Source organism: Rattus rattus, chromosome 11 (assembly GCF_011064425.1).
Source record: "Rattus rattus isolate New Zealand chromosome 11, Rrattus_CSIRO_v1, whole genome shotgun sequence".
Classification (NCBI taxonomy): Eukaryota; Metazoa; Chordata; class Mammalia; order Rodentia; family Muridae; genus Rattus; species Rattus rattus.
Window position 1 is genome coordinate 15279080 of NC_046164.1, and position 24624 is coordinate 15303703.

At 46.9% G+C, this 24624-nt stretch overlaps 1 protein-coding gene across 3 annotated transcripts in view; it reads left to right on the forward strand.

Annotated features, from left to right (window-relative positions):
• Lrrc8c (leucine rich repeat containing 8 VRAC subunit C) overlaps positions 1-24624 on the forward strand; it is an 87183-nt gene that overhangs the window by 36628 nt on the left and 25931 nt on the right. For all 3 annotated transcript variants that reach the window (XM_032916213.1, XM_032916215.1, XM_032916214.1), the window contains one exon: positions 21354-21495. In XM_032916213.1, coding sequence (XP_032772104.1) covers positions 21358-21495 — 138 coding nt within the window. In that variant the 5' untranslated portion in view covers positions 21354-21357. The remainder of the gene's footprint in view (positions 1-21353; positions 21496-24624) is intronic.

Here is a 24624-nt window from a genome sequence, read left to right on the forward strand (position 1 = left end):
TGCTCTCTGCTCTCCTTCTACAACCACCGGGCTGGTCACTGTTGGTGTCGTGGTTAAATGTTGGAGGACATTACATATCTCATTGCTGGTTACAAAAGAGCTATGGGCCTTCTCACCGGGTTAAGCCGTGGTGGACAGAAGTATTGAATCTCTAGCATACCGAGGCATCCCCCGTCCAGATCTATTTGGTTCCGGAGACTTGGATCGCAAGTTGCAGGAGTTTCCATCGGGGTTGGGCTGCAGCTCAGTGGATGCATCAAGCAGCCTCGTATGTGCTGACGGCTGGGATCACAACCCGGCAAAAAGCTGTAAACAGTGGCACCTACCTGCAGTATTGGTGCCACGCACAGCCGGGCACAGGAAGATCAGAGGGTCAGGTCATGCTCAACTACATAGCTAGAGGCCAGCCTGTGCTACGTGAGACCCTCAAAACCGAAATCACTTAAGAAGTGTGGCGAGAAATTTGGCGAGGGATCTGAATCTGAGTCTATTCCAATTCTAAGTCCCAGCTGTGAAAACCCCCAGCTGTGAAAGCCCCCGATTGTGAAACCCTGACACATGCTTGTTTCTAACTCATTTCCTCATTCCCGGGCAATCACATGCCTGGTTTTATTTTTTCGATTGTTGGATTTTCATTTTGGTTTTGAGACAAACTCACATAACCCAAGCTGCACTCAAACTCTGTATGGAGCTGAGTCTGCACTTGAACTCCCAACCCCGTTCCTTCCACCGCGATCCCTCCAGGGCCAGGATTCCAGGGGTCCATCACACCTGCCTCACGGCTGCAGATCTCATCCTTCTGGAGGAAGCTGAGGACTCGTTGCCACACCTCTCACGAGAGCTGGTCTGGCTCAGTAAACCTTTGAGTTTGAATTGGTATGAAGAGCTGAGAAACAAAACCAAGGCTCTTAAGCTTCCTCTCTTGGATGTGTGGGCCACATTTCTGCCCTGACTTCTTGATTTGATTCTGCTTTGATTCTCAGTGATGAACAATGTCAGGCGGTCTTAAGATGCTGAAAAGGGGGAGTGAGGAAGGAAAGGAGAAAAGGAGAAATGACCGGCAACATGGATAAAACCTGCAAAACTTCCCAATAAAGAGAAGCAACATGAAAGGTGCTTCACGCCCTCACACACGTGAACCTCAAAAGCCTAGTCTCATGGAGGAAGGGAGCTAGCACAGTCCCTGCAGTCTAGCACGGTAGGGAGGATGGGAGATCTGGAGAAGTTAGGTAACAGAACTAGTCTAGTAAAACAGAACTAGTCTAGTAAAAGAATTTGCCCTTGACTTCTATAGCCTGTTAGCATAACTAGTCTACAACAATTTACATGTCTCAGTAACTAACGGAAGAAAGCGAAGAGGTTGGCCCTGTCATAAAATTTGCCTATGCTAGGCCAGCAGTGTAGCACAGTAGTAAAGCACTTGCCTAACATGCCCAATGTCTTGGGTTCGAGCCCAAGTACCACCAAAAGTCAAAAGTCTGAGGACCTGGAGCCCATGAGTCTATACCTACCAATTAAAGTTGTCGCTAAACAGGTCTAAGGGCTCATCCCCTGGCCAGAGAGTAGACCTCCACGCACTGAGTTCCTAGATATACATGGGCAGACGGAGTGAGGAGATTAGGACAGATGAGTGCATCTGCACAGAGGCAGGAGGCAGAGGTGGCCTTTGACCCCTTCATTGCCACTTCTGCTCGAGAAGATGCTGGCTGACTCCTAAGAGGCCAAGGCATGTTTGCTGGTTGGGATGAACTCAGTACCTTGCATGAGCAACCAGAGGTGTTGGGTGGAAGATGGCCCAGTATAAAGTCAATGACATTGGCACATCTGAGGACAGTTGGGCTCGTTCAACAGACAGTTGGAAGATGAAGAAACAGCTCAGTTTCTGCTGGGTCACTGATGTTTGGTGATTGGGTCTTAGTGACTTTTTTTGGTCAGTTTAGTCTGGCAATTTGTCATGTGTTGTCCTCTGTTGGGACATCTCAACCAGCTCAGTCCTGTCCTTGTCTCTGGAGTAGACATTGCTAAATTTATCTTATTCTACAGAATCAGAAACAAATTTCATACCGGCTCCACGGAGAGCGATGTGAACCACCCGTAGAAGGTAGCTCTTTACCCCTCAGTGGTTCAGGCACCTGTGTGCGTAGGAAGCGTCGTGGATGTGTCCGGCCCGTTGTGTTTCCCACAGCTGTAGTTAGATGTGCGTGACTGTCCAGTCTGTCTTTGTATCCCAGGGCAAGGTGCACAAGGAGGACAGGAGTCGTTGTGTTTCTCGATCACTGCCTTCTCCACAGAATGAGTTCAATGTGCGACTGACGGAAGCTAGGCTAGTACCTGTGAAGAGCTGCCTGCCAGGTCGAGGGTCAAGGTCATTGTTGGGCATGGAGATGTCATCGATCTGCCCTGGAGAAGCTTCTCGTTCATTACTGGGAACGAGCTTATTATTGTCCATTGATAAGCTGAGCCCCGCAACCTTCAGGGAGGGGAAATGAAGTCAGTGAGACCCTGGGCCCTAGGAATCCAAGGAATTCTCAGTCTCTCTGGAATCATAGGATACAAGCTCGCGTCCAACGCCTGTGATACAAACGAACTGACCTATCTTTCAACAGACTGCCATTCCGCCATTGTTATTTACTTCGCTGTAACTTTTGCATCCATGTAATCCTGTCTAGGCCGTCGGAAGAGTGATCTCTGTTAACTTTTGGGGATGGGTCATCGGAACGGAGGGGACAGAACAAATAAAAACAAATGCGTCCAGTTGTCCCATCAACTGCCCTTTCTCTTGGCGCTGGGCCTGTTTTCCACCACCCAGATCATCCGTTAAATTCCCCAGTTCCTCTTCAGAGCTCCGAAAGGTCTCTCGTCTTTGCAGTAATCTTTTGCTCTTAGAAGTAATCTCTTTTTCTTGTTTATGCCTTTTTTATTTTTCTATGAAGTTTTAGATTTTAACTGAATTACTCAGGCTTCTCTATGCTTTTTTTTTTTGTATGGAATTGGGTTGGGTAGTTGGTTGGTGTGTTTGTTTGTTTGTTTGTTTGTTTGTTTGTTTAGTGTGTCGGGGCCTCCCTCCAGCCCTGGCTGGTCTCAAACTCACTATATAGACATGATTGGGTTTGAGCTCGCAGATCTGCCCGCCTTTCTCCTGAATACCGGAATTAAAGGTGAGCACCACACGCCCCCTAGGTTTAATATTTTAAGCATCTCCGTTTAACAACTCTTGGTTATTGTTTTGAGACAGAGTCTCATGGAGCCCAGGCTGAGTTCAAAGTAGCTACGTATCCCAGGATAACCTTGAACTCCCATACTCTTGCCTCTGCCTCAGGAGTTGCTGGTTTCACAGACACACCTCATAGGCTAGTCCAGGGTAACAAGCCTTGAGCCAGTCTTGTCCCCTCCCAACGCACTTCCCATCCAGCTGATGGCATTAGCTGTAGAAAATCAGATCCGAAGCCACCTTCAGATGCCACCAGTCAAGCCGAGACAGCACTGGGCTTATCTCTCTTGTTTTCTAGCTCTTCCAACTACTTTTTAAAATACGTCTGGCAAGGCAGTTCTGAAATGGGTTTTTCAAAGGAAAGCCTCTTTTAGTTCCAACCCAAGATTTTTTTTTACTAATAATAGCACCTGGCAAATAACTCCTTTCAAAATAGTATGCAGATTTTTTTTTATGAAGATGGCAGGATGCCAGGAGTGGTCAGAGAGGCCTGGAGCCCCAGTGACTTGGTAGACTAGGCAGGGTGATTATAAGGCCAAGCCCCGACTGAGCTAAAGAGTGCATTCAAGGTCAGCTTGGGCAGCACGTAGATGGCCTAAAACGTTTAGAAATTAAAGCGGGGCTGTGGCTGTGGATGTAACTCAGCGATAGAGTATCAGAGGAGTGTGTGAGAGAGGCCTTGTGTTCAGCGCCCAGTACCACCAGTAAAAAGCAAAAGGCCCGTGTCTTAGCCACTGTTCTAATGCTGTGAGGAAACACTACTGTCAAGGCAACTTTTACAAAAGCATTTAATTGTCGGCTTGCCGACAGTCGCAGGAGGCGAGCCCATGATCATTCGTGGCTGCAGGCAGATAGGCATGGTGCTGCAGCAGGAGCTGGGAGTAGACATCCTGACCTGTAAGTGGGAAGGAAGGAGAGACCGAGAGAGACCGAGAGAGAGGTTCTGAAGCCTTAAAACCCACCCCTCAGTTTCACACCTCCTCCAGCAAGACCACACCTCCTAATCCTACTAACACCAAATGAGGATGAAGCATTCAAATATGTAGCTGTCTTAGTCAGGGTTTCTATTCCTGCACAAACATCGTGACCAAGAAGCAAGTTGGGGAGGAAAGGGTTTATTCAGCTTACATTTCCACATTGCTGTTCATCACCGAAGGAAGTCAGGACTGGAACTCAAGCAGGGCAGGAAGCAGGAGCTGATGCAGAGGCCATGGAGGGATGTTACTTACTGGCTTGCTTCCCCTGGCTTGCTCAGCTTGCTCTCTTATAGAACCCAGGACCACCAGCCCAGGGATGGCACCACCCACAATAGGCGGGGCCTCCCACCTTGATCACTAATTGAGAAAATGCCTTACAGCTGGTTCTCATGGAGGCATTTCCTCAAGGGAGGCTCCTTTCTCTGTGGTAACTCCAGCCTGTGTCAAGGTGACACACAAAACCAGCCTGTAGTGTACACACATACATGCAGGCAAAACACTCATACTATATAAATAAATAAAAATCTAAAAAAAAATTTAGATGAAGTGGAATTACGTTGGGTCTCATTCAGAATTGTCCTAATTCTTTTCCTTCTGTTTTATTTTCATTGACAAAGGATTCAAATATAAAAAAAAAAGCCCTACCAACTCCTGCTTGTACTGACTGTGGTTGTTTGAATGAGAATGCCCCCCTAGGCTCTTATACATGAATGTTTAGTCACGGAAGAGTGGAACCCTTTGGGAAGGATTAGGAGGTGTGGCCTAGTTGGAGTAGTTCTGAGAGGAAGTGTGTTGCTGGGAGTGGATGTTGAGATTTCAAAAGCCCAGCCAGGCCCAGTCTCCCTCCCTGTGTTTGCTGCCTGTGAATCAGGATGTAGCTCTCAGCCCTGTGCTTGACTGTCTGTCTGCTTGTGCTTGACTGTCTGTCTGCTTCTATGCTTCCTGCCATGAAGATAATGGACTAATTCTCTGAAACTGTGCACCAGCCCTCAGTTAAATGCTTTATTTTATAAGAGTGACCTTGGTCATGGTGTTTCTTCCCAGCAACAGGAACACTAAGACACTGACCTCGATCGAAGTTTTGATTTAATTTATCAGCCACTCATTCCGCGTGTGCACACGTGTGTACTCATTTGTTCACACACACACATAATATATATTGGACACGTGTGGCTAATAGTGATATATATTAAACCTCTATTATGTGGCAGACACTGGTGTAAGATAGAGTAATGAGCAGACGGAACTCACTCCTACTTTTGTGACACCCGCATTCTATCCATGGGACGTGATATTAATTTAGGAAACAAGGAGATGAATGAGTGACAGATGGTGCCCGTGGTGGAGTGACGCCCACGGCGCTGTGAGGGACTGAGGTACTAGCTGACGTGTGCCAGAACCAAGTTTCACACTCGTAGGGCTGCTACCACAATGACCCTACTACACACACCTTTTCTTCCTAGTGACTTTCCAGGCTCCGTGTGAATTATTCAGCATTTGCAGTCATGTACTCTATCCCGCCTCGTTCACAATGTCGAGGAGGGTGAGGAGTCCGGTTTATTGCAGTCCTTCCTCAGCTCCCAGGGCTCTGATGTCGGAACTGTGATGCCGGAATTCAGAACTGCGATGCGTTTACAAGTTTATACCCTTTTTGTTTTTAGCATAATTATCCAGTGACTCAATTCGCACTGTTCACATATTTTTGGATGCGAGGACCCACCGTGCAGTGTAGTCAACCCACCTGAACCAGACCCTTGAAGAAACCTCACTCTCCCTCCCGTAGAAGCCATCAAGTGCCTACAGCTCATCAGTCAGGGGCGGGCGCTCCCGAGCCCCTTCCCATTCCGTGTCAGAATATAGACTGGTTTGGTCATATGTGGGTCTGATGAGCGCAGCCTCTGAGCCCATAAGTGCAGAATCCTGTCACGTCCAGAGGGATCCGTTTCACTCTGACCCTCCCCCAATTCTGAGTACATCTTCCCACCCCCTCTTCCAGGACGGGCCCTGAGCCTTGGGGAGAGCCTGTGATATTCATGTCCCATTCATGGTAGAGCACGGGGCCTGTTAACTTTTTGTACTTTCTCCAGCTTGGAGTTTTCTGCACTAACCTCTGTCCACTGCAAAACGGAACTCCTCTGAGGTCTGAGAGCCACACGGACCCTGGTTTGGGAATGAGTGGTTATCTTTTCTGAATTGAAAAATGCATGCATCTATACAACCAGGATCATTTTAATTAGATAGCGTCTTTCTTTATAGATCTTTGATATGATCTGGCTATGGCCACAGCCTTCAGTCTAGACCTTTCATTGAAACCGTCTTTGACGGTCTCTCCCAGGTGTTGGAGTTGATAACCCTAAGAGTGGTAAATGCCTTCACATTTGATTGCTGTTAGCTTCACTGTGTGGGAGGAACACTCGGGAGCAGGAGCTCTTGTGCTGTTAAATTCAGAAGACATGTTCCACCCTAACCTGTTACTCGTCCTGTACCACAAAGTTTTATCTTTCGTGTGTGTGTGTGTGTGTGTGTGTGTGTGTGTGTGTGTGTGTGTGTGTACATACATACATACATAGCCAGATACTTAATGTTCTACCTTTCTGACCCATTAATACTTGAGTATTCTGGTGAGTTCCACACTTGGTCTCCTGAGCTGTGCCTTTCTGTAGAGATTAGAGAGCCTGAGCCCCTCCCTTCGCACGTGGACTTGACTGAACGTGTCCAACCGAAGAAACTCATCAAGGGCTGGCGTGAGATAAAAGCAGGCTCGCTGTGCACTCAGGGGGCAGCGATTCCCAGGAACCCTGGGCAGAGGAGAGAATTTCAAATAGGAGATTCTCATTAAGATTAGTGTATTAAGGGTTTAGAGAGATGGCTCAGCAGTTAAGAGCACTAGCTGCTCCTCCATAAGGACCCAGGTTCAATTCCCACCACGCCAGCAACTCACAACTCTCTGTAACTCCATTGCTTTCTCCCTGCCTCTGTGAGCTCCAGGCATGCGCGTGGTACACGGACATTCGTGCAGATAAACACCCATGCACACAAAATAAGAATTTTAAAATAATTACTTAAAGGGATATTACTGTGAATCCACTGGCCTGTCAATCAACCCCCTGTCTCCCCACCGGCCTCTTGTGCCCTGAGTAATTTCGCTTTGTTGGGAAAGTTTGAGTTTCATTTTTATTTTTTGAGACCCTTACTTGTATGCACAAGGCCTTTCATTGGATCCCCTGCCAAATAAGTAAATGCAGGTTGGAGGGAGGGGTAACGGAAGAGTTTGGGCCAGGAATTGCCTTAGCCTCCCTGCTCCACCTGGATTGACTGGTCCTCACCATTCTCCATGAACAGTTGTGAGAAAGTTGTCTGATAAACAAGGTAAAGTTCCCCTTGGAAAGGAAGTGGCAACGGTCCCCGTAGAATCATTCACAGTGTAGTCCAGCCTCATTTCTTACTCCCATTCAGCGTTCTGGGTGAGGCATATGCCTGCACATGGAGGGTCCTGCCTTCCTGGACTTCTCTAAACTACAGAAGTTAAGAAACAGGAAAGCAGGAAGTGTGAGTTTTAATACTCTGGAAGACAGCGGCTCTGGGCTTCTCCAGTTTCCTCTGCCTTGAATGATTGGGCCCTTCTAAAGGGACAGCCTGGCTGGTTTGTCCTGGACTTTCCTGCACTGTGTGGCCCTGTGTGACTGCTTAGAACTGACAATGTGCATCAGGCACCCGTCAGCCTTGAAGGAACACTTGTGTCTGTTGAGGGGGGTAAGTCTTCAGAATAAGCATTAGTGACTTACGTCTGAATTTTACACTTGGTTTTTATATGTTGAGCTGGATAAGGTACCCCAAGACGTCGTCAAAACCACATAGGGAGTGTTTGAAGCACAGTGTGCTGTCAGGGTGGGATTACTCTTGGTCAGGACATGGGTGCACGCTGACCTCCTGAAACATGGCTCTAGTTTGAATGATAGAATTAGAAAATGAATGCAGAAGCCATTGTGAGAAGTAGAATGTAGCTGGGTTTGTGGGATGCCCATCTGCCATGCACACAGCCCTAGATTTGCTCCCCAGCATTGACTAAACAGGAGATGCTAAAGCACTAGGGAGGTGAGGCAAGAAGGTAAAAAGCTCAAGGTTAACCTGTTGCTACTTAGTGGGTTCAAAGCTACAGGAGACCCTCTCTCAAACAAATAAACAAGTGGAATAGAGGCCAGTCGCTGTGGTACAGACAGCCTGTAGGTAAATCAGACCCAGAGCCCAGGAATTTATGTTTTCCATGTTAGAATAGTCATGCAGAATCAACATGTGTCTGGATGACATCACAGGCAGACGGTCCCTCTGTGCAGGGCCATGAGCACAGTATTGGTCGGTAGGAAGGAGGCACACGAGAAGGCACACACTATTTTACACTCACAGACCCTTCCCATGTGTCCCAAAGGGTACACACGTCAAAGGAGGTCATCAGTGTGCGCTCAAAGTATCAGCCATAAACAAGCTGCTTTCCATCAGCATCGTGAAGAGGATGAACAAGGCCCACTTTCTCAATCACACAAATGATGTCTTTCTTCCTTGGGAGGGCATGACCCTGGAGAGCGTTTACTGTGTGGTACATATGACAACATCGTCTAGAGAAACCCACCGAGAAAGTTAGGGTGGTGCAATGCTATAGAAACAAACTTAATTAAAAGGGCATTAGCCGCCCACTTAGCCCCACTCTGCTAGGGTTTTCTGAGTGCAAGTGGACTTGAAGTGTGTGGAGTGAGCATTGTATGGTTGGTGCCATGGTGACCTCCCTAAAGCTATTTAACAAAATCCCCAGGAAACGGGGATTTCTCAAACCCCAGCAGGATGTAGAAATGTCGAAATCCAGGCTCAGTGCCGGTTCTGTCCTGTCTTTATAACATCCAGACAGGCAAGGCACACTGGCCCTTTCCTTGGCTCCCAGAGCTGGGAGAAAGCATTCAGTCAGCACCAGCGACAGGCACTACACGTCACTGGTCCTCAGCTTTGGCTTCATACACAGCCCCTGACTCCTTTGCTCTTCTCAGGCACTCTCTTAATACAGGTGTGTTTTTGATTAACCACTTTTTACAGTGCACGTCTGTGTGTTAACACTTCCCATTTTCTTCATTGCAGTTTCGATTTTTTTTTTTTAAAGACAGTAACGTAATAGAAAGATTTGGCTTTAATTACAAATTGCTTAGTTAGATGTGTATATTATCTGTGTGACGAGTATGCACTGATAACGTCCAAGCCCCCTGCTGTTTTCTAGAAGATTCTTAGATAAGCAAGCTATAAATTTTGTCTCGTTTGAAATAAAAGAATCTCTCTGGCATCAGTACAGACACACAAGCGAGTCAACACTAGCTAGAAAGAAGAGTGTTGTAGCACCAGCCTTCGTGGGCACCCCCTTCCCTGAGATGATCCGTGGGCAGGAACTGGTACCTGGTCTGCTGTGTTCTCTCTGAGCCCCTTGTACGATGCCAAACATAATCTGTTCTCAAAGTTAATTTATAGCAAGCTGGTTAATGAAAGGGAACCAAGCTATTGACAGGGATCCAAAACAGCTCCTGACCAAGTCTGTGACATATTCTCAGTAGCCCCAGGCCTGAGCTACCATAGAGACATAGAGTCTCTTTCTTTCTAATCAGAAACATTCACCAAAGGATCGTAGTTAAATATTTGAAGGAAATAGCCAGAAAGGAAAAAAAAAAAAGCAATCACCTCCTTGGATAAGACAAAACCAACATTGCCGACTGGGAGTAATTTTTATCTCTTGCCGTCACTACCCTTGGAGATCATGGGAAACTCAAATTGAAGACTTTTCAAATGAGATAATTGGGCTATCAGCTGAACACAGGGAGGCCAGAGGAGACTAGTACAGACGAACCTTTTGGGTCACGAGGTCAACTTTGCCCTAAAGCTTCCTCTGAGTCAAATGCTTTCATTTTAGGCTGGCTTGAGGGCGCAGTGTAATGATTCTCTAAAAATCACTGAAACTTTAATAGCACCTTATGATCTTTATTGCTTACAGTCAAACGAGGGACATGACGACAGACTGAACCCAGGAGAAGTTCTCCTGCAACTCTTTGTTTAGAACTCTCTAGGTCCTTTGAACACCTGTTAACATCCTGTGACTTCATCAAAGAGCTCTAAAGCAGGGTGAAAACTTGAACTGGAAGTTCTGGTCTCCACAAGCTACAGTCCTTAGTCAAGCATCTGGTTTCCCTGGACTCAGATTTCTCAGCCCTAAAATGACGGAACGAACAGGATAGCCAACCTCCTGGTCCACCTCAGTTCTAAATTTAGTAATGCACTTTGCAACTTTTCTCTTTTTTTTTTTTTTTTTTTTTGGTTTTTTTTTCGGAGCTGGGGACCAACCCAGGGCCTTGCGCTTCCTAGGTAAGCGCTCTACCACTGAGCTAAATCCCCAGCCCATAACTTTTCTCTTTTAATAAAGTTTCTTCCTAACATTCCATCATCCTAACTTCTTCAGTGGATTTTTTTCTAGGCTATGTTGTCATATGTACCATACAGTAAACGCTCTCCAGGGTCATGCCCTCCCAAGGAAGAAAGACATATCATTTGCGCAATTGAGAAAGTGGGCCTTGTTCATCCTCTTCACGATGCTGAAGAAAAGCATTTTGTTTATGGCTGATACTTTGAGAGAACACTGATGACCTCCTTTGACGTGTGCACCCTTTGGGAAGGGTCTGTGAGTGTAAAATAGTGTGTGCCTTCTCGTGTGCCTCCTTCATACCGATCTCCATTGTGTTCATGCCCTGGCCCTGCACAGAGGGACTGTCTGCCTGTGATGTCACCCAGACACATGTTGATTCTGCACGACTGTTCTAACATGGAAAACACTTCAACCTTCCTCCTTACTGAAATTACGAATTACTCATTATTTTATGTGTGTGTGTGGGCTGTTTGTGCAGTGTACACACATGCATGTGTCATGGAGTGCACCTGCACATGCTCGTAAAGTCAAGAGGAGAAGAATATCAGGTACCCTGTCCTGTGACTCTCTACCCCATTTCCCTCTCACTGAACCCAGTGCTAGGCAAACTTGGACGCTCCCTCGTTCATGCAAAGCAGGAAGCACTCAAACCCACAGAGCTATCTCCCCGACTACAGATTTGTTAATTTCATCGAGTTCTGTCTCATTTACTAAGCACCATTTTCCACATCTTTGTAATACACCTATGAACAAGGTAGAACCCAGGGGAAAAGAGCTGCACGCTATGACAGCCCTCCATGAAAGGCTTGTCTGCTGGTGCAACCACAGCATGACGGTCCTAGGGGTAACCAGGTATGTTCTGACTGGATCTGAGCTGCTGAGATTTTCATGGAAGGAAAGCAGCAAACAGCAAAGTAAAAAAGAATAGCGTCAAGTTTTTATTTCGAGAGATCAGCTATGGATATAAGAGACAAGCGGAGTGAAGCGTGACTCAGATTTGGATCCTTGGTAACTGGGAGGATAGAATCATCGTCATGAGCTAGGAGAGTTACATAGGAAGCAGGGCTTTGCCAGGAGGGGCAGGAGAAAGGGGTGGAGATGGATGGATTTTGGAAAACCGGGTTTGGTGACCGAGATGTCATCGGGAAGCTGGATATCTGAATCCAGACGGGGGTGCAGTGCTGTGGTAGATTTGATGGGGATGAGACTGAACACCGTGATGTAGCCATTCATCCAAGGAGTAAAGGAGTTAAGGAAGACTTCACAGTGGTCCCTCAGATAAAAGGACAGAGAGAAGGAGAAGATGAAAAAGAGCAGGGGAGACAGCCTGGGAAGTCAGAAGCAAACTGAAGCCAAAAGAAGAATAAATGGTCCCAGGTTGCCAGACGCCACTGAGGTATAAGAAGAACGCTAATCCCGCCCCACTGCAACACAAGCAAACAAAGTAACCACATCGACAACAAAAACTCTGACCAAGGTTGAGAGCAGCACAAATCCGTGGATAGGAAAATAAATAATTAGGAGGCAGTTTGACAGGAGGACCATTTAGCAAATCTACTGCAGCAGGTTACCATGGGGTCAGAAATCCATGGATCCCCATAGGTTTACGGTATCAGGCATAAATCCCTCCTGTGCAGAAGATCTCAGATCCAGTCAGAACATACTTGGTTACCCCTGGGACCGTCATGCCGCCGTTGCACCAGCAGACAAGTCTTTCATGACAGGTTGTCATAGCATGCAGGACCCAGTACTGGGTAGGACCATGGGTGCCTTTTCTCACCCAGCAGCCTGCATGGCGCCTTCCTGCAGTTTGAAAGCTAGCTAGCTGGAGAGTTTCCTGAACAACTGAAGCTGACTTCTCTCTGTTCTGAAACCAAGTGTGTGGTGTCTTCAGTAACAGGGTCTTACAATAATGAGCAACCACAAGCAATAACAGTAGCTGGTGTCATTTTAAGTGCCTCTAGGGTGTCACTGACTGGTAGCTAGGAAGGAGAGATAGCCCAAACCTGGCACTAAGATCTCCATTTAATAATTTATGGGGCTCAAAAGATGGCTTTGTACATCAGGAGCCTCATAGCTTCAGCTCCCAAGGGTCTGATGGCATCATCAAGTCTGATGGCGTCGTCAGGTCTGATGGCGTCATAAAGTCTGTTGGTGTCACCGACCACTGCAGGCACCTGCACTTGTGTGCACTCATACTCATGCACACACATACACATAACTTTTAAAAAAGAACAACTCATCTTCTGAGAGCAGCACTGCCCACACACTCAGGGTATTTCTGTTCAAACTTCTTTGGCAGGGGGAGTATTTTTAATAAGCTTACAAACTAGTGGGTTCTTATAAAACCTCTTCATATTTTTAGTTTTGATTAGTTACCTACACACACACATAATTCCTTTTTCCCATCCTCCTGCTCCCACAGTAAATCCAGAGAATATGTGACTGAGTACCAAGCCATAACTGAGACATCTATATCATCACACTGGTGTACACGTGTGCACTCACACACACACAACATGGGTGCCAACATAGGTACACACACAGGTGCACACACTCATACATGCACACATACAGGCACACGCACACACATACATGCAGACACACAGGTGCACACACACAAGTGCACACATACAGGAGCACATAGACATACACAGCTCACACACACACATACACACATACAGATACACACATGGATGCACACAGACTCACAGAGGCGCACACAGGAGCACACACAGGGGCACACACAGGAGCACACACACAGGCACACACATATAAGTACACACCCCACACAGAGGCACACACAGGTACACACAGACACACACACACACACACACACATGCATGCACACATGTGCACATGCCTAAAAGTTCTGGCAAAAATCATTGAAGATAATGCAGAAAGAATGTAAGAGCTGGGAAATGAAGAACGCTGTGAATTCTTTCAGACATGACACAGCACATACAGCCTCCCAAACAGTTGTCACTTATGTACAACATGCACGAGATCAAGCCAGTTAAAATCCCAGCATGGATGGAGGTGAGGGAGTGTGCTCATGGGGTGCCCCCCCCCCTTGGCCAGAAAGCTATTGGAAGTGCTGGTGGCTGAGAGGGAGAACCACTTTGAAGCTGTTGCCACTGGTGGGTTGTCCAGGCCCCAGGGGATGGCCCATTCCATCCACACGGAGGCATCAATAATCAGACTCAGTTGAGTGGGTTATATTGAGAGAGGACCAACATATTTTGCATTCATGAATAAAACTTTCAAAGGGTAATGTTTTAAACTGAAAACAGTTTAAGAGACAAGAGATAAGAGGTACACGTTACGCTTCTTTCCTGCCATATTTGTGTGTCTTGGACTTGGGAACGTTTGCCTGCTTCTCATTTATTCTGCTAAGGAGCCATTTGCTGTCCAGAGTCGACCCGTGTTTCCCTGAATGGTATGGCTGTGCTCGCTCAGTACACATTTCATTACCATTATCATCCATGCTGAGAAAACGTAAAACGTGAGGCTCGCCCGTCCTAACCGGCAGTGTTAGCAGTCAGGTTGGGATCCAAATTCTAGACCAAGTTTGGTATTCTTTGAGCCATAGTTAATAAAGAACGTGTTCTGCTTAATTAACTCTAGATAAGAAAGTGTTAACATTCTCCTGGAGGCAGTTCTGTGCTGGTGAGGATGCACTGCGTTGGGAAAAGCCACAGAAGAGGCTACATTCGCATTTCCTAGTGCCAGTATTTTTTATGTGTGTATGTCTCTGTGTGTATATGTCTTTGTGTGTATATGCCTCTGTATGTATATGTCTGTGTGTATATGTCTGTGTGTATATGTCTGTGTGTATATGTCTGTGTGTATATGTCTATGTGTGTATGTCTATATGTATGTCTGTGTATATGTCTGTGTGTATGTCTGTGTGTATATGTCTATATGTATATGTCTGTATATATGTCTGTGTGTATATGTCTGTGTGTATATGTGTGTATATGTCTCTGTGTGTACATGTCTGTGTGTATATGTCTCTATGTGTATATGTCTGTGTATATATCTGTGTGTATTGCACGTGCTCACATGTGTGCAGGTGTAACATGGCCAAACTCAGATTTTATATTTGAGGCATTGTCTACCTTGATTTTCAAATTAGATCTCACTGGTCTGGAGCTCTTTGAGGAGGCTTGGTTAATTGGCCAGTTAAGTTAGCCCCAGGGTTCTGTCTGTTTCCAGTTGCCTAAAACTGGGAGTCACAGTGCACCTCAGCACAAGGGCTTCCCACGGGGCTTCTGGGGGTGGGATGCAGGTCCTTACGCTTGCAAAGCCAACACCACACGGACTGAGTTCTCACCGCAGCCCCACTTAGCAGTGTTGAAGCAAAGGATTGAATGGCATCCTCAAGAGGTGAACACTGAGTGCGATACAGAATGAGCAAAGCGGCGTTTAAAACCTCACGCAGGCTAAGCACTTCCTCCAGCACCGCACAGCGCCCACATTGTGCCAAATCGTCAAAGGGAACAAGCACGGGCGTCTGTGAAAGAGAGGCAGACGTGTGTCTAAAATTAGCGTATCCGACTCTTATGAATCATTTAAAAATCTTCCTTTGGAGAGAAGGAGATGGCCCAGCAAGGAAGGCACCTGCCTCACAGTATGTTTTGACTCTTTAGTTCACCTTCGGTTCTTTGGTTGTTTTATTCCCCAGAGTAAAGCATGATGTCCAAGAGACAGCTCAGCAGGCCCAGGGAATCCCACCTGCTGGGGGTTCCAGACCCTTGCCTCTTTAAGGAAACCAGTGATAAGGACCATCGAGCTTGGTGGCCCATGGAACTCCACTAGCTCAAACCTTTGTAAGTGACCCCCACAAGGTTAACACTTTGTAATGCTAACGTGTCTTTTTCTTTTGCCTTTGTCACCCATAATAAAATCAGTGATGTGTAGGGTGCCTTTCATAAAGCAAGATCAAGGCTTCAGACTTGGGTGGGGGTTGTACAGCCTTCATAAGTACACTCTAACAAACTTAGTGTTTTGTTTTGGTTTTGTAAGAAGCTTCATACACTCCTTTTGACTGAGTAGAAGTTACTGTCCGTCTCTGACTCCTGTATCAATGACAGTGTCATGACATGGAAGGATGCAGGACTCTGAGGTATTGGAGCTGGAACCTGACTTAGTGACTGTAATCTCAGTTTCCACCCCTCTCCTCCATGACAGTCCCTGAGCCTTGGAGGGATGACACAGATCTATTCTCCAACCCTGGTTGGATACCCAACCGCCCTGCCCTGTGTCTCCCATCTCCAGATCGAGGCTGGTAGTAAATCTCAAAGGAAGTCCTTCCCCTACAGAACATAGGAAGGCGGGAAATGAGAAATGGAAACTGACACGGGAAATAACCCACGAGCATAAACAAAAATGTTTGCGAAGCACCTTAGGCAGTACATCATATCCTTCTAACAAGACAACCGTGACTTCCTCAGAGCTCGCAGTACCAGGTATGAATTTCCCCCTGTAGAATGGGGATTAAGTCCAATGTTATGACATCCGTAGCACCTGAGACGGTTGCACTAACCATGGCTCCTGGGCCCAGCACCCTTTCACTGTCTCAGGTGACTTCCCAACCTTGCTCCTTTGGGTGGGTACGTGTGTGTGCCTCTCAGGCAGCTTTCAATGTCTCTAAGCATCCAGTTGACTAGTGCTTTGGGCTATTATGTCCCCAGACACCTGAATAGCATATCCTGGCACAATAAAGCTAACCTCAAGGGAGGGTTCAGTCCCAGCTGGATTTCTCCAAGTTTGCAACCGAAGCATGTGATGTCTTTAGCAATAGGGTCCAGTTATGGCATGTGACTAACGGCACCATTGGCAGTGTAGGTGGACGTTATCATTTGAGAGCCTCTATGGTCTCATTGGCCAACAACTCTTAGGAAAATAACACAGTCCAGTTCTAGCACTGGGACCCTCAGTCAACAACCCTGTGGCGTAAGGGAGAATCCTTTCCCGCCCACACAGAAAATGTTTGCTCCGTCTTTAATATCGACAGTCACAGGATGTCACAGGATTCTCCAATCACCTTGGTGAGTTTCATCTGGGCCTAACCCACCATAAGGTTCCCAAGAACTTCACTTCACAGTTGTATCTAGTCCTCCCCGCTTTGTGAGGTGTCTTCTCAACTTTTCTCCTTTGGGTACACATTGCATATCCCTCAAGGAACTTCTAGACCTCTAAAATGCTTGGAAGTTAGCATTGTGCCCTCTATATAACAACCATTTCTTGCCTATTGTGTGGTATGGAGTTTTCAACCTGCAAGTGTGTATATGCACCACATGTGTGCAGTGCCCTGGGAGGCCAGAAGGTGGCATCAGATTCCTTTAGAATTGGAGTTAACAGTTGGGAGCTACCCTGTGAGTGATGGGAACTGTCCTCTGGAAGACCAGCTCTGCTCCTGACAGCCAAGCCATTCTCTCCAGTCTCACAATGAAACCTTTTTTGTAAGATTGGCAGAATAACAAAGCAAGGTCCTGGGTCACCATCCCGTGAAACACAGTGCAGTTGTAAAGATAACATCAATGGAATTCCCAACAGTCCATCGCTGTTTATGCCAGTCAAGCGTCAGTGGGTCTCAGAGGTCTGTAACTAAGAAGATACTAAAGTCAAACATTACCTAGGTTTAACTGAACATGAAAACACTCCATATGTTCCTGTTGATAGCCAGCTTCCTCATCATGAGCACCCAGGGAGCCTCTGCGTTTCCTCACCGCTGAGGAGCTCAGTGGAGCTGGCTTGGCTTAAAGCGAGGGAAGGATGCTGTCTGCCTCCTTGGCAACACCAGCTTATCAGTCAGGGCTGCTGCCTACCTGGCAATTATGCCTGGTGATCTGGGTGGCTGCAGATCATCTGATGTCTCTCCACTGGCCACATCTGGCTGTTGAAAGGGCCTGCATCTAGGTGAACTCCAGGAGGGACAGCAACTCACCCATAGTCAAGCTTAAGCCTTTCTGTCTACTGTGCTAGCCCCCTATCCACCAGCTCATAGCCCTTGCCTTAGATATGCTTGGGAAGCCCCAGAGAAGCGTTCACAGTGAGGCTCATTGCTACCTCTGTATTGATTGTCCACACTGTAACTAACTAGTCAGGGTCTCAGAAATAAACATCCACATGACATGAAGGCCGGTTCACAGTCTTTGCATTTCTTACCTCATACCTTTGTGAATCTTGTTTAGTTTCATATACCCTAATCCAAACAGCATGTTACAGCCCTGAGTTCAGAACCGGACCTGAGAATCCAGACATCGGTTCTATTTGGATATTGGGGAGATCTGCAGAAGTGTAAAATAATGTCTTCTCTTTGTGTTTTGAAGGTCTGATTTTTTTCATCATCTATGTTAAAGTGTAATCGTTTTATTTCAATTTTGAGTTTATGGCCTTTTGATTCTCGTGAGAAACATTTGTTTATGTGCCACCGACATTTTTATATCATGGGTTTACTCGTTTTCATAAATGGATGGACTTTTTAAAAACTTCTTTTCCATTTCTTTTTTTTTCCACTTTTTTTTCTCCATCTTTATTAACTTGGGTATTTCTTATTTACATTTCAATTGTTATTCCCTTTCATCCCCTAATCCCTTGCCCTCCCCTTCTGTATGGGTGTTCCCCTCCCCATCCTACCCCCATTACCGCCCTTCCCCCAACAATCACATGCACTGGCGGTTCAGTCTTGGCAGAACCAAGGGCTTCCCCTTCCACTGGTGCTCTTGCTTTCCATTTCTAAGGTTAGATATTTGAGAGCATGACACACACTTTGGGAGACCCCCCCCCCATTGTTCTGAGGGAGAACATGAGGACTGAGAGCCACAGTCCGGTTTCTTTTCTAACTGAAATTGCCTGCTGCTGAGTGAGCGAGCCCAGTTCTTTGAGTAACTTGTGAGACAACCAAACTCACAAAAGAACAGTGGCCTCTCACAGCACAGTGACCCCGTCCACGAAGCTGACTGCGCTACCCCAGGTGAACGAACATCCGAATCTGTTCATCTCTCCAGCGATGCCTCAGAGCTCCTCGGTGTGCAGGAATGATGGCGCTCGCAGGAGTGCCACACAGAACTAGCCACCTCTGAACCAGAACCTGGAAATCACAGCCTGTCGGCAGCTGTGTCCAACAGCTGACGGCATATTGAGGGTGGTTGAGACTGTCATGATTTGTTGAGGAAAAGGCCAAAAGGTGTGAGCTAGCCCTGTGTTCTAGAATGACTGACGTGATCGGGTGAGCTTGAGGGATCTGCCTGGAACATGGGCACTGAGGCTTAGTTTCTGTCCATGGGATACAAGCTAGAGTCATGGAAGAGGAGAGACTATCAGCTGAGGGGCTACCCCCATCAGCCTGCCCCATAGGCTGGTTTGTGGTGCATCTTCTTGATTAATGATTAGTGGGGAAGGCGACACACTAGGGTTGTCATCACCCTTGGGCTGGTGGTCATGGGTTGTCTAAAGGAGCAAACCTGCAACCAGGCTTCCTCCATGGACTTTACCAATTGTTTCCTCCAGGGTCTTGCCCTGCTTCAGTTTCTGCCTTAGCTTCCATCAAAGATGGGCTGTGATCAGGCCATGTCAGACAAATAAGCCCTTTTCTCCCCAAGTCACCTTTGCTTCTGATGTTTCTCAGAGCTGTAGAAGGCAGGCTAGGACAGACAGACATGCATGACATAATAGGCTTGGCTCTCAAGAAGATGCTGCTGGGGGCAGCCCAAGCATGGGATTGTTTTGGTAAGATGGAAAAAACTCACCAAATGCTGCCCGCTTGTAAGGAGACAGACCGTAAGAGCCGAGGGCTGAAACGTCCAACGCTATTAAAGAATAAATTCAATAGTGAAGCCCAAATTATTGTCAAGAAACAGTTGTAGCTGGCTGTGGTGGAGCACATCTTTAGTCTCAGGTCTGAGAAGGCAAAGGCAGGCAAATCTCTGTGAGTATAAGGCCAGCCTGGTCTATATAGTGAATTCCAGGACAGCCGGGGGTATGTAGAGAGACCCTGTCTCAAAAAAGTAAATAAATAAAAACAACAAAAACAAAAACAAAAACCACTTAAATAAAACAAGAGTTGTAAAGCAGCAAAACAGAGCAGTCGCCAAGCCAGAACATTACGATACTTTCCAAAGCTATGACCACCAACCAATTCACAGGCGTCCCGGGTCACACTGAACATATCTCTCTGTGAGAACATGTCTCTTCCCCAGAGCCTCAGCTGTGCCCTGTGCATCCAGCTGCTGTCATCTATGTAGCCATAGCTTTTAAAATACCTGGGGGAGTCACTGGAGAGCTGTCTTGGCACTCGAGCGCACTTGCTTTTCTTACGGAGGACCTTGGTTTAGTGTTCCTCTCCAGCAATCACTACCTCCTAAAGCCCCCCCAGGGAGATGTGGGCCTCAGTCTCAATACATAGTGGAATGCTGTAGGGCTCAGTCTTGTGCAGCTCATGTGCAGGTATCCATGTGTTCATGGTTGTAAACTCCATGTCTATCAAGAAAGCAGCACTTGACAGCACTCCTCCCATCTCTCCGCCTCCTCTCCCACAGTCCCTGGGCTTTGGGAGGGGCAGAATAATGTCCCATTCAGTGCTGGGTGCTCAGCTGTGACTTTTATAGTTAGGTCTTTCACGTTCATTTTGTGTCACTGTAACAAACACCCGGGGTGAACCAACATCGAAAGCCCAAGGTTTCTTTAGGTTCGTGGTCTTCAACACTTGGACCCATGTGTGTTTGCCTGCACCTTTCGGGTCTTCGCATGGAATTGCATCTAGGCAAGGATACATGGCCTGCAATACCCACTCGTCCTGTGACAGCTGAAGAGCTGAGAGAGAAGCAAGCACTGATCTCCAGGTGTTTCCTTCAAGGGATGCTCCCAGTGACCTAATTTCCTTCTCCTGGGCCCGACCTCCTAAAGGTCTTCCTTCTCTCAGAAGCACCGCAGCCCGGTGGCTGTACCTGCCTCAACGCTGGCCTCTGGGGAACACTTATCCAAACTGTAGCAAGTTTGCAGGTTTGTAGCGAATTGACTTCTCAGAAGAGAAAATCTGGATATGTTAGAGATTCACGTGGCATGTGAGAAAGGAATTGAAACAAATGCATTTAGACAAAAAGGGATAAAATCACACACACACACACACACACACACACACACACACACACACACAGAGGCACACCATCTACTAAAAAAAAAAAAAAAAAACAGTAGCCATGTAGCCACATGCTTTCTCTTCTCTAAGGAGTAAGTGAAGAACCCATGAATATGTTTCAGTAAAGCAGTGACTACAAAGACTACAGAAATAGCATGTACACTAAAGCCCAGCCTGGGAAGGCCAGAAATAGCAAAGACGTTTCAAAAGATGGACTCGGTCTCTGTGGCATCTTCATGCTCTACTCGAGGGAACTGAGGATCCAGGAAATACCTGGGTGGGACTAAGTTCAAGGAGCACAGAGGGAGCTTGGGTACCAGTCACCCAATTATATGTGGTTCACTTCATTTCCGACTGCTGGTCCATCACCAGTGGGGAACACTGTATCTTGGGAGCCCTCTGGCCGGAAGATCTTCTCCTGAGGGTTCACAAAAGCTTCTCAAGTGTTGCTTTAAAAAGGAAAACACACACACACACACACACCCACACACACACACACACACACACACACGCCCTATGTGATAGCCAAAAAAAAAAAAAAAAGTTAATTCACAGCGTTCTGTCCTTTCTCAGAAACATGATTCCAGTGACCGAGTTCCGGCAGTTCTCCGAGCAGCAGCCTGCGTTCCGGGTGCTGAAACCGTGGTGGGATGTGTTCACGGACTACCTCTCGGTGGCCATGCTGATGATCGGGGTGTTTGGATGTACTTTACAAGTAAGTGCTCTACCCACGCAGGACTGAAGTCTGAGCAGTGCGGCTTAAGGTCTGGCTCTTCTGGGCTGAGGATGCATCTTGTTGGTGAACACGTGAGACCCTGGGTTTGATCCCCAGCGTTCTGTAGAAAAGGCGCGAGGAGGGAGGAGACAAGAGAGCTGATTGGATGGTGGGGGCATTGAGCGGTCTTCTCCATCTCTGTTCCATCTCTGTGTGGTATTGGTAATCATGACAGGGAGCCTGAAAACTCATTTACTTAAGTTGCCTGTCAAGATGGTGCTGTGCTTAGAAGAATTCAGGGAAGCCACTTGCTCAAGTGATAGTTGATGCCGTTAGGATCAAAACGGGTTCCTCGTCTTTCGTTACCTTCAGGAAGGATGCGACAGCGTGCATTCACAGCGCCGCCTCCGTTGTCCAATACGCTTTTGCTTTTTTCATGAGAGCATGCCTGAGCCAAAGTTTTTCTGGGAGAATTAATATTTTGGTGAGATGCCAAGATGTACTCAGTGTTTAGTACTGAATTAAAATGTAACTCGATCACAGGAGCATTTTGTATAGAAGCTGTGTGTACATATATCAAATCCAGACAGATCTTCATACCTATTACTGGGCCAGGCACCACACTTGAAGGGCCTCGAGGACTGTCTGTAGCTAATTGCTGAGGGAAGCTAAGCTGTCAGGCAAGCAGACAAGACTTGGCATGATGCTGGCTCCACGGGTCAGAAGTGCAGAAGAACTCAGCTTAGCCTAGAAGCGAGAAGGTAATAGTTGCATTAAAAACCAGGGCTGGAGCAGAGAGAGAAGGTACTAGGAGAGGAGAGGAGTCTAATCTGTGAGAAAGAATAGAGCATTGCTGGGAAAGTCTCAAATCGGGTATCATTGGGGTGGATGTTCTGGTGAGTGCGATCACCCAGGGGGAAGGCCCTGAGGGAAAGAAGATGGGTACTGTAAGGCCATGTGGAGAACAGGCGGCCCAAGCTCAGGGAAGTGGTGAATAGCAACAGCGGGCAGCTCTCCACTAACTCGCTGACTAAGGAGATAGTAACATCTGGAGTCTTAGAAATCTTAGTTTCAGGGCTGGAGAGATGGCTCAGCAGATAAGAGCACTGGCTGCTCTTCCAGAGTTCAATTCCCAACAACTGCTTGGGGATGCACGGCCATCTGCAATGGGGATCTGATGCTTTCTTCAGGCATTCAGGTGTACATGCAAATGGAGCACTCGGATACATAAGATAAATAAATCTTTAAAGAAAAAAAAAAGAAATCTCAGTTTCAGTGGTCGGATAAGTGGATAGGAGTTAGAGGCTGTGGTTGGGTGGGACCTCAGGGAGAACACCTGGAGGAAGTGGGAAGGAAGAAAAATCTCCAACGGTACAGTGTAAAAATAAAGGCTTCCTGAGGATTGGTATCGCCCATCACTAACGTGTGTCCTGTGTGCCGGCCAATCCCTCTGAACACTTCACTCCTGGGATGAGCTCAATCCTTCTTCCTGACAACTCTAAGATGGAAGCTGGTTTCCCAGTGGGAAGCATAGCCCTTGTTTTAACCCAAACTATTTGGATCCAGTGTCCTTGCTCCTGGTCCCTGACACCACACTTGTGCTTCACTGGTGCAAAAAAAACAAAAACAAAAAAAACCCAAAAAGCACATTTTTGCTATCTAGCCTGGTGGAGTCCAGCACTTGGAAATTGGAACCAGGAGGAGCAGAGTCAAGGTTCTCCTCAGCAACAAAATGAATTCCAGGCTAGCCTGATCTACATGAAACCCTGTCTCAGAACAAAACATGCTTCCCTCCTCCCCACCCACTCAGAAAAGAATACCATCAAGAAGCTAAAGTGTAAACCAGAGGGGGGAAATATAGATGTATTCATAAATAAAATGACTCATATTCATAAATAAAATAACCCTTGAAGAACACAACACCGTGTACCAGGCTCCGCTCTACTAAGAATTACCAATGAAGGAAGTAAAAATAAAAGACAAAAAAAACCCCAGACAGCTCAGCACACAAAGGCACTTGCTATCAAGTCGGACCACCTGAGCTGGATCCTAAGAAGCCACATGACGAGGAAGAGTAGTGATTTCAGAAGACTGCCCGTGCCTGCAGCGCATGCCAGAGCACGCAAGCTTAAGAAAAAAAGTTACAATGTGAAACAATACAGGGAAAGGAAGGAACAAAACAAGTAAAATCAGTGAGTATTGTACAGAGAGGGGGACAGAACCACCCCAAGACTACCAGTGTTCGGAAAGGATGCTTACCAATGCCGATGCTTCTCTGTCTATTCTTACATTACTCCGCAGAGCTCTTCTTCTTTCCCTGTTAAATCGGGGCTTCTCTTGGGGCTGTCAGTCTGTCCAAATCACCACTCTTGGTGCTTGGGGCCACCGTTGTGGGAAGGCAAGTGCCGAGATGCCCCCACAGCCACCTTGCAAACCAAGACAATTACTAAGTGACGAATATCACACCACTCAGCACGAAGAGCAATTTAAAAATGTATGAATCACATATTACTAGAAACTTTCCACTTAATACTTTAGGACCATAATCGACTGTGGGCAACCAAAACCGCAGGCAATGAAATAAATGACGGATAAAAGGGAACTCTTAAAAATGTTAGAATGCAAGAAAGACAATAGAAAAAGGAAAACTGAAACACTCAGGTGGGAGGAGACGCCAGGGGAAGTCAGGAAGTGTGGCTCTGGGCCAAGGGGTTGGGCAGGAACAGGCTGGAAGGAGCACTCCAGGCTAAAAGCTAGAACAAGGGTGTAGGGATGTGGGTGGCTAGGCCCTTCACTTCCGGCAGTTTTACGACACTTCTTTTCATTCTTGCCTTCCCCTGGAGACCAGGTACAGCGAGGGCTTTAATGGTTACCGGGGAACATGGCTTATTACTTAAATGAGCACTGATTGGCCAGCTTTGTCTGAGCTGAGACAGCAATAATTGCCTGGTCACGAGCCATATAGATGGACTTGTGTGATTTGGGGAAGCGTTTGTGTGTAAGCATGGCCTTGTGTCTGCTGGCTTCCAAGAGGTGCAGCTTCCATTCTGTCATGTACGCCTGACAAGATGGCTGGGAGAAGTGCACAGAAAGCAGAGTGGGGGGTTGGGGATTTAGCTCAGTGGTAGA